Source organism: Cydia pomonella, chromosome 5 (assembly GCF_033807575.1).
Source record: "Cydia pomonella isolate Wapato2018A chromosome 5, ilCydPomo1, whole genome shotgun sequence".
NCBI lineage: Eukaryota > Metazoa > Arthropoda > Insecta > Lepidoptera > Tortricidae > Cydia > Cydia pomonella.
In genome coordinates, this window is record NC_084707.1 from 1 (window position 1) to 11,240 (window position 11,240).

The following is an 11,240-nucleotide window of genomic DNA, read 5'->3' on the forward strand; positions in this document are numbered from 1 at the left end:
AGTAGGGAGGATATGCCGATTCCAGCTCACTTTAGGTATTTATCTCCCCCCCCCCTCACCCCTCCCCTCACCCCTCACCCCCTCCCCCCCCCTCACCCCTCACCCCCTCCCCCCCCCCCCTCCCCCCCCCCCCCCCCCCCCTCCCCCCCCCTTTAGGTATTTATCTTTCCCCCCCCCCCTCACCCCCCCCCCTCACCCCTCACCCCCTCCCCCTACCCCTCACCCCCTCACCCCCTCCCCCCCTCCCCCCTCCCCCCTCACCCCCTCACCCCCCCACCCCCCCCCCACCTTCCCCGCCGCCGCCTCCCCACCCTCCCCCCCCCCCCCCCCCAGCCTCCTCCCCGCCGCTGCCCCTGGCCTGCGCCACTTGGTAGTTCGGCAAAGATCCGTTAGATGGCGCCACTAGCCCCCTTCCCCGCCGCCTCCCCGCCCTCCCCCGCCCCCCTCCCCGCCGCTGCCCCTGGCCCTGCGCCCCTTGGTAGTTGTGCATATATCCTCGCCAGTTGGCGCTACTTTCTCTGTTTAAGGTATTTATCTCCCGAGGGAAAACTTCGCTAAAATAGATGGCACCACTTTGTACGTGTACGACAAACAAAAAGTGACGAGGTGGCCTCCAGTGGCGAAGGTCGGATTCGAACCAGCGTCTTTAGCTAACCGGGCGTCTTTAGCCAGTTAACGTCATGAACCCCTAGGCCACCCCGTCACGGTGAAACTGGTCCTAATTTCTCGACTATACATGCAATCGTAGTGAGACTAGGCGTTATGTGAAATTCGCATGTATCGATTGCCAATTTCCTATAGCTCGTTGAGCAATAATGTAAATGACTACATTTGACCTCGCTCGACAAAGATGGTTCAGTTTGCACCGAAAGTTGAGGTAAGTACATATATTTATATTTTAATTATTACAAAATAATGTAGTTTCGTTTCCTGTACGATAACTTAACAAACAAATCTTTTCCTCTTTTCATATAGTTCATGAGAACCGTTTCACACGTTTCTTTACCACATGCGCCCCGCCCGCCCGTCTACACCCCACCCCTCAACTGAATTTTTCTGCTATAACAGAGCATGTTGAACCATATTCCCACTACAGTGTCACAACGAATATTGCGTTGAAATCATGGATCCGCAAGCTTCATCACATACCAAATGTAAGTATAGTTGTATTATACTCACATTAACATTTGAGTATTTCACCTCTGTTCTGTCTTTGTAGTTTAAATAATCTATCACTTTCGACCTATCCCCTATGTTCTCAATTAGGAACACTTGCTGACTTTTAATATAAATAATAACAATATTTTTATTATATTTTCCCCAGCCGACAACAATACCATCACCACTTGGTGCTGCCAGTGCTGGTTGTCCACCACCACAAGCGGCGGCGGCGGCTGTGACGGTGGCTGTAGCAGCTCCACTTCGCAATCGTCACCCGGACCACAACCGATGGCAACAGCAAAGGCACTGTTAAAACAAGACGATGGGGACAAGGGAAAAACAAACTGCCTAGAGAGCGCTTCTGAGAGCGATACGAGCGATGAAATGAAATCTTTTTATCAAGGATGTAAAAGCAAGTGGATAAAAGCGTTCCAGAACAATACTCTGATTAATAGATGGCGCCTCCCCATGCCATTTCACACATTTAGAGCGGAAGTAGCGAGATTGTTAAAACGATTGTATATCGAAGGTCACCATGACGATTGTCATATTTACCTGTTAATTGTAATGTGGGACGATTTAAACGATGACGTAGAAGAGATAGTGGGAGATGCTCAAATCAACTATCAAGACTGGATTGCGTTATTAGGTGGCGTTACAGCGGAACTATTTTCACGCGTGGTGTTCAATACTAAATCTTTTAATTATTTAATCAATGTAATATTTTGTGTGCTAGGTCCAAACATAATAGCTTCCGGTGATTATGAATGTGAACCTAAATGTAAGAATGCTCGTACATATTAAGGTGATGATGCATTTATTCCTTGTCATTGTTTAATTTTAAATTGTTAGCTCGCTGCGAATGTAAATGTTTTAATGTACACGTATTAATAATAAATTCATATTACTGAATATAGGAATGTTTTATTGAGTGAACCTCATTGATTTGGAGTAAATGAATATTTATTGAGTAAAATAGTTACACAATGTTATCTTTTTCTATCCAACTTTTTTCATTTAAGCCAAGCCATTTTACATACACTTTATTTCCACGACGCTTTAAAACTTTTTCCACTAGATAAATGTCATTGTGTTTAGTTTTCTGCAACTCTTGTTCATAAAAACATCCAGAGATGGGTTGGTGATTAGCGTCTTGAAGTAAATAGGTCACTGGATTAGTAGTTTGCACTTTAGTTATTGTAAATATTTCCGTAGTCCAATTGCCGGTGTAGCCTTTGGCGAAAGTGGATTTATATTTACTAATTCTCACATGTTGACCGACCTTGAACTTGGCACGTGGTTTGACTTTAATGTGATTGTAGACTTTATGTAACAACTGTTTAGAGTTGTTTTTATTCACACTCGCCGGTGCCATACCGATAGTACGATGCAGTTTGTTATTGTAATATTGTTCCACTTCACTTGTCAGCTGTATCCATTTGTAGGAACCATTCATGCTAAATTGTTTCCAAATCCAATGTTTTAAGGTTCTAATTAGCCTTTCCACTATGGAAGCTTTCATGACACTATAGGTAGAGTAGTGATTGATATGATGATGTTTCATGAGCGATTTAAATTTGACATTGAAAAACTCTTTTCCATCATCTGATTGAATATTCTTGGGCTTTCTCCCGTTTTCACTCAAAATTCTGCTCATTGCCTTTGTAACATCTTCAGCGCTCTTAGACTTTAGCGGTTGCATCCAAGCGTATTTGGAAAAGGTATCGATACACACTAGAATGTACTTGTAGTTGTTATTATCCTTGGAGTACTTTTGCATATCAATTAGATCAATCTGCCATGTGTCATCGAGCCCCCTCTGAATGAATCGACGACGTGGAAATGTTTTTCTCGCATACCTGTGTATCTCGTTGACCACTTGAGCTTTACTCATTTTTCTTCAATCGCTTTCCTGGAGCTATTGCTGATGGTGTTTGGGCTGGTTGTGGTGCGTGTGTTTGTGTAGTAATTCTAGCTGATAATTGTTCAACCTTTACCCGTAAATCTTTTATATCTTTAATATTTGCCTTTAGCTTTGTGTTTAAAAATACTACTTGTTCATCCAATTCAGCCCTACAAATAGCATCAGTTTTAAGAAAAGATTTATGAATTCCTGCCACCCGTCTATTTTCAAAATTTACTAAATCTCGTTCCACTTTCAAGTCGTCACGGATTGTAGACTCGCTACCCAAGTATTGTCCAAACTTGTTAAGAGGCATTGTGAAAGTGAACGATGGGGGAGGCCTCATCGGTATTTATAACAAGGTAGCAAGGGGGGAGAGGCTTAGTTACAAAACATGTCTGTTTTATTAGATAACAGCTCAGAACAGGTTTAAAAACAGCTAACAGAAGAGGGTCTGTTTTCTTACTTTAAAATTATACCGCTCTCAGTCAGTTCCTCAACGATTGCATTGATCTCGTTCGAATGAGAGGTGTTGCCAGCATTCTGTGATGCTATCAAAAGCTGTAAACGGCTCACCAGTTCGTTGGGATCATCCCAATAGATATAATCAGTTTTAGGATAAAAAGTTTTAGTTGTTAATACATCTCTTCTACCAGAGTTCAAACATCCACCTTCTTTATGTTTCTTTGATTCTTGTGGTTGTTTAATGTAACATTGATATTTTACACTTCTATCTCCACTCAATTGGCCGTTTGGCGAGAATCCTCTACGATGAGCGTTTGTAATGTCTAAAATATTATTGTAATCCTCTACATCTTTTCTCAAAACTATATTCTTGTTTGGTATTCTTTTAAAGATAAGTTCCAACAGTCCAGGAGTTAGGTTGAATCGTGAATCTTTAATATGTAACACGTCATCAATGATTTTAACCCGACTATTACCAATATGCATTTTATTATCCTTGAGATAAACACCAAATGGTATTTTTGATGTTTTTAAAAGATGTTTCATATATTTATTTTGTAGATCATCAATACTACTATTACCACTACCACCACCTTCATCAAATTCAAGAGCCGACTTCATATCTTCAGCATCGCTAAACTCTTCATCTCCCTCTGTTTTTCTTTCATCATCATCATCATCATTATCAGCATCATCATTAGAATCATCTTCATCATCATCATCATCAGCAGCATCATCAAACTGTTGTGTTTTTGTAAAAAGATTATTACTCCACTTAATCAGTTTACTATTGGGTTCTTCGGTTTTAATCAGATATTTCCTTTTACGTGAATGTTTTGACAATGGTGTGGAGGTCTTTATCAAAGGGAGCTGGGGGTTATTCATTACTGCTGGTTTAGCATTGTCATCATTATTATTATTACCTTTAGATTCTAAAGCTTTAGTCATTAAAACATTGAGCGGTTTTGTAATTGGTTCAAAGGTTTGAGCTAGCGAAGTGTCAAGCAAAGTTTTATCTGCTCGCAACGCTTTTACTTTTCTCTTTACACTCTCAATGGAATCTACGAGTTTCCGTTTCAACTTTTTATTACCAAACATATTTTATTTTATAGTATATGTGCTGATGCTGCTTCTGCTGCTGCTGCTTTTGGTACGGCCGATGCTAATATGTTGATAGGATATAAATTAAACGACGTTGTTCTTCAGTAGCTGACAACATAAAACTGATAATAAACCGGAGATGACACTAAATTTTATACAATAATGAAAACGTCAAATCTTTTACGATATCGACCCTTATTAATGTCTCTCTCCTTGTCGATTGTTAAAAAAGTATACTTTTTCTGCCAACACTCGCGACAAATTTCCTTAAACTTTTCCCAAACCATATCGGTGTTCACGTGATCGTCATAGGCATGTTTTAAATTCAACTCGTCCTGTTTGAATAGCAATATAAGATTGGCATTATCACGTACCAACTGTTTAGGTATCCTACTATATGTCTGGCATAAGTAGAAACAATCTAACCAACGATGACGTCCCATTGCAAAGTACTGACGAATGGCATCTTGATCTTCCAAAGCCACATCGTCAAATACAATGACGCTGTCCTCCGCAGCTTCCTCCGGTGGGACGACTTGACTCTTATCATTGTACGTGTGAAACGGTATGTCACCCGCTTGCTCTAAAACGTCACTCAGAAACTTGTATTTAGGTTGATTCAATGATTTCGAATAAAGATAAACATTATGAACTTTACACCGTTCGGATGTAAGAGCAGAGACAACAGAACATTTGTCTTGCCACAGTTGGAAGGTCCACAGATGAGACATCTAATGTTATTCGCCAGCAACGAGCCATGTTTAAGGGAGCGACGAGTCATTGCTGGTTTCACATTATCATCTAGCACAACACTCCAATCTTTAATAGCCAGTGACGTGTTTTGTTTTTTAAGCTTCATTTCACTGTGAGGTATCAAATCGTTAGGACATGTATTTTATACTCACACATACACACATACATGATCAAATTTCAAAGGTTTAAATATTATATAGATATATAGGCATACTTTATACTCACGTACACAGTCAAGTATAGATACTTGAGATGATAACACACATTGGCGGGGTTAGTGTTAAGCATAATCCCAAACGACCTAGACGACTGCGATCTCATAGTAGCGGTGGGGGTATTATAAATAATTTAATTAATAATCTACCATTCGAAGCGCACATACCCGGTTACAATTATTGCGGTCCCGGTACTAGATTGAAGGAGAGATTGGCTCGCAACGATTCCCGGTGTGAATCCGCTTGACGAAGCTTGTAAATTACACGATATTGCCTACTCACGTGATAAAACATTGGAGGGACGTCATCAAGCAGATTTGCGATTGGCCCAAGCTGCTGAAAATCGTTGGCGTGGTAACAATTCAATTGGTGAACGTATTGCCGCGTTAGCGGTAGATAAGATTATGAAATATAAAGTTAAACACGGTATGGGTATGATTCCCATATCTAAAGTCATTAAAGCAAGTCGTGATGCTGTAAAAAAACACATTGCGAAAAAGAAGGATACAACTACTAATACACTACTAAAAGTGGGTGTAAAAGCTGCTAAACATTTTGTTAAAGGGAAAATTGTTAAGGGACAACAGAAACAGCGAGTCATTCCAATACCTAAGAAAGGCGGTTTCCTACCAGCTTTGATACCGCTACTGGGTGCTTTAGCAGCCACGGGAACTTTGGCCGGCGGTGTTACCACTGCTGCTAAAAATATTTATGAAATGGTCAGGAATAGAAATAATAATAATAACAATGAAAGCAAGATTGTCGGTAGAGGTTTATATTTAGCACCTTATAAACGTGGAATGGGACTCTACATTACACCGGCTAATGAAGCAGCAGCAGCAGCAGCAGCAGCAGCAGCAACAGTAACGGCAACTGCAAAAGTGGCGAAAAAAAAAAAAACAAGAAATTAGATTTACCTCCGATTGGTCAAGCTCTCACCGATGTGGACATTGTGAGATTTGCACGTAGAGAGAAAATCCCCTACTTTAGGGGTGTTTTCATGCGAGATAATCTCCCAAAGAAACCTCACTATTATGAAACTGGTATTATCAATTTAGACTCTCAGCAGGGTGAAGGTACACATTGGTGTGCCTATGCGAAAAAGGGTAATTATTGTCTATATTTTGATAGCTTTGGTGATTTGAGACCACCTCGAGAGTTTATTGATTATATAAATGATTCCGCTAGTACCAAACAACAGCGCAACATGCGAGTAGAGTATAATTACAATCGATTACAGAAATTTAATACTGTAAATTGTGGACACTTATGTTTGGCCTTCCTGTGTACCAATGCTAAGCGTTTGTTTTAAATAAATATAATGAGCATTACATGCGTAGTTTCATTCTTACATTAATCGTCTACCCGTCAGTATCATGTCTATGACATCATTCACAATAAGTCTGAGCGGTAACGAGCCTGTGTTGAATGTAGACTTTCAACCGGCTCTAGAATTGGACAATGATGGTTTTTACGAGTGTGCTCTCGTGTACTTTAAGACTTTCAACACTATTCCTAATGTTGATAAGAGCAATAATATGTTTCACTATGGGGATGATGTAATCGCAATTCCTGAAGGTTCATACGAGCTCTCCAGTATAATACACCTCTTGAACGAGGAAATGACAAAGAGGGCTAAAGGTGATGGTGAAAAATTGGTGGATATCTTTGTAAATAACAATACCTCCAAGTGTATGATATTCTCGCCAAAGTATGATATTCGCTTTGACAAACCAAACAGCATAGGGTCATTGTTTGGTTATTCAGCGAAAAAGCTTAAAGCAAAAACATCACATTGGTCGGATAAAACAATTAATATAATCATTACAAACACTATAAGAATAGAGTGCAATATTGTGGAGGGCTCATTCGTAAACAACAAGCCGTCACATGTTTTACACGAGTTTTCACCTGACGTCCCGCCCGGCTACCAAATTATTGAACAACCTACCAATATTATATATCTACCCGTCAAGAAGAGTAACAATCGCATACAAAACATTGAATTGCGCATTGTAAACGAGCACGGTAATACGGTAAATTTCCGAGGTGAAAGCATTGCACTTCGTTTGCATATTCGTAAAAAGTAAAAAAAAAAAATGATTATACATAACAATAAAAGCCTTGGTAACAACACCTTCACAACTAGTCGAGATCTTGCTCTCGTCGAGAGAACTACTACAACTCGTCGTATTAACGAGAGACAGCGGCAGTCACTACAAAAACAACAACAACCAAGGAAATTGACTAGAGAAAACAGTACATTTTTACAGAGTATCGGTTTCAAAGTATGTCCTCGTCATCTATCTTAAACATTGGTGAGAAGGTGTTATTCGATGACAGTATAGAAAGTATAGAATTTCACCCATACACTCCGTATAATGACTCTTTCAAAAACAACGATAACATCCACATATGTATCAACCGTCAAGATCTAATTCTACTACCGAGTCAAAGTCAAATATTAGTGGAAGGCACTGTGGAGAAAGGCTGTCTACTGGTCAACAATGGTGCTGCTTTTTTATTTCAAGACATTCGTTATGAATTGAACGGTGTGGAGATTGATCGAGCGAGAAACTGCGGCATCACATCCACCATTAAGGGACTAATCTCATACACCAAGGAAATGGACCATAGTCTTCAGACAGCGGGGTGGGAAGTCGGTGCTAAAAAGATACATGACAAGTTTACATTAACCATACCACTATCTCATTTCTTGGGTTTCGCCGAGGACTACAAGAAGGTAATAATGAATGGGAAACACGAGTTGATATTAAATCGCGCCAGTATAGATGTAAACTGTTTAGATTTAGCACCCGTTGATCCGAATACGGTACCGAAACCGCCGACTCCAAATGGTGAGATTGAAATCACTCGTGTCACATGGAGGATGCCAGTCATAAAAGTATCTGATAAGGAGAAACTGCGCTTAATGTCGTATGTTGAGGGCAGCATACCAGTTCAGATAGCGTTCCGCACGTGGGAACTGTATGAATATCCCGTACTACCTTCCTCAGAACGTCATATTTGGTGCATCAAGACTAGTACTCAGCTGGAGAAACCTCGCTATCTCATTGTTGGTTTCCAAACGGCACGCAGGAACGACAAGACCAAAGATATGAGTATATTCGACCATTGTAATCTTACCAATTGCAGGGTGTATTTGAACGCACAGTATTATCCATACGATCCTTTTTCGGCTGAATTTAAAACAAACAACTATGCGCTCTTATATGACGCATTTACCAATTTCCAACGATCGTACTACAGCCGTGATCATACCAGCCCTCAAGTAAATTATGCTCATTACAAGACACACTCTCCATTAATAGTCATTGACACGTCCAGACAGTGTGACAGCTTCAACTCGGGAGCTGGTGCTATTGATATTAAATTGGAAATGGAGTTTTAAAGAGAATGTACCTGCCAACACCACGGCATACTGTCTCATTATCAATGATTCACTGTTTGAGTACAACGCTCTCACCAGTGCCACACGTAAAATCATTCAGTAGAGCATTGACCACCCTCAATTGTAAACGTGTCTTGGAACTTTGAAAATACGTTTAAAAAAATGAATTATTCAAACATTTTTTTACCTTCTTACACACCGTCGATTGATTGTTCCGGTGCTGGTGATGGTTGCTGTGAGCTGAGCAAGAGTGTCTACAATCTCAAACGCTGTCCTGCTGGTGCAAGTGCTCCGATTGCAAATATCCATGTATACTTAAAGTTGCAGTTTATTCAAGCTAAAATCAGATTACATACCTGTGTCAGTTTTAATGGCCATTATGAACTCACCTGTGAAGAATGGAATGCAATGTTTGCGGAAAAAGTTGACGTCATTGGAAACTTCTTTCATAGCCCAATGTGTGTTTCACCAGAGCTGATTCAGTGCGATCGTCTTCGGATGTGTATCTCTCCTGTACCGTTACTTTTACTCAGCTGTGACAATGAACCGGTGACGAACACACACCCCTTGGTGATAAACCACATGGAATGGAGTCATATCGAATGTGTTATGGAGTGTATTAACGCACGTATCGGATACTTGAACAAAATAAAGTCTACCTACGAAAACCGTCTCAACTTCTTCAAGAAACATTTCAAGATATATCACCCCGCTAATGTTCAACATGCACGCAATATTATAGGTAGTTTGTGCAATGTAAACGATATTGTCGACTCTGAAATCAAGTGTTATGCCACCGATATTTTATGTAATACCTATATTTTCAATTGAAACGGTTAAAGTTTCATGAAAATAAAAATAAAAAACAATAACTAACCTATTTATTATTTATTTTAACATAGAACCCTTATCTTTCTTCCTCCCCTACACCAATGCAATTGTAGGCTGTACAGTAATAACGCGCAGTAATAATTGAATATTACGTCTTTTTTTTCTACTCACAAAGTGGGTTCACCAGAGTATACTTGAAGATATGTAATCATTCACTTGTGTTTGGTCGACGGGAAATCCCCGTTTTCTCTAACCATTCTCAGTCAAGCCCGATGATGCAATAATGACTCACTGTGTCGACACGTGCAAATCATGTGTGGGCGTCGCATGGCGCGTCGCCGGCCAGGCTCCCCTTCCCCGCTTCGCCGCGCACCGCAGACGTCAGCGCATGGCATGATGCAACTCACTTAGTTGCCCGCAGCCCGCCTCACGGCACGACCGTACCGTTGTCTGAGCGAGTGAATTGAAGCATCACCATGGCGTTGTTACATCATTGCAACTTTTGTAACGAAGATGTATTATCAAACTGTTTGATATCTCATTCGGAAAGTGACCGCCACATCCTGCTTTGTGCACAAGAAAAGTCTGCCGACGGTGCTGTTTACATTGTTGACAGTGCCTTCAAGTGCAGAATAATTACATACCGGATTAATGGGAGTGCAGACATTTTGGATCCTAAAATGTATTTGTTGAATATTGGAGAAACGCTTGAAAAGCTGATTACCATTGAACTAAAAACACATAAACATGTAAAAATAAATGTTGAACTCTTTGGTACTTTTGTGAAAACCAATGCTGAAGGTGAAGTGATACGTGATCTAAAGTCATTCAACACAAAAAACGTGGCTCTGCATAAAGACTGTATGGATTTTCCATCGTATTTTGAACAAATATCCTTGTGTATTTCCAAAAAATGTGAAGATTTCAACGAAAGGGACAGCGGTTGGGGTCTCGAGAAGATTGAGTTTCTCAACGTCAACGTTAACAAATATCAACCACTCAAAGGATCTACATATATACCACTGCCACCCGAGGTGCAATCGAAGAATGCATGTGTTAACGTGAAAAATCGTGATAACAAGTGTTTTTATTGGGCCATCATTAGTGCTCTCTATCCAGTTGATAAAAACAGTGATCGTCCCTCATCGTACCCACATTATATAGACATTTTTAACGTGACAGGTATAAAAGATCCGGTTTGTCTCTCGGACATTAAAAAGTTTGAAAAATTAAATAAAATCAGTGTTAATGTATATGGTATTGATACAGATAAGAAAAGGGATGACAGGGGTCTGACTATTGTACCTCTACGTATTTCGAAAATGTCTTGCGAAAATCATGTAAATTTGTTATATTTTGAGAGAGGTGATGTTTCACATTATTGTTGGATTAAAAATTT

At 40.1% G+C, this 11,240-nt stretch overlaps 2 protein-coding genes across 2 annotated transcripts; both read left to right on the plus strand.

Annotated features, from left to right (window-relative positions):
• The first annotated feature begins 734 nt into the window (after window positions 1-734).
• On the plus strand, window positions 735-2,075 carry LOC133518339 (uncharacterized). Its single transcript, XM_061852011.1, has 3 exons — window positions 735-877; window positions 976-1,154; window positions 1,325-2,075. The coding sequence occupies exons 2-3, from the start codon at window positions 1,124-1,126 to the stop codon at window positions 1,963-1,965; spliced, it is 672 nt and encodes a 223-aa protein (XP_061707995.1). The 5' UTR covers window positions 735-877; window positions 976-1,123; the 3' UTR covers window positions 1,966-2,075.
• A 4,348-nt stretch (window positions 2,076-6,423) lies between these two features.
• On the plus strand, window positions 6,424-9,010 carry LOC133518195 (uncharacterized). The gene is made up of 3 exons (XM_061851821.1): window positions 6,424-6,461; window positions 6,971-7,268; window positions 7,925-9,010. Exons 1-3 carry the CDS (start codon window positions 6,424-6,426, stop codon window positions 9,008-9,010), a joined length of 1,422 nt encoding a protein of 473 aa, XP_061707805.1.
• Window positions 9,011-11,240: the final 2,230 nt, after the last annotated feature.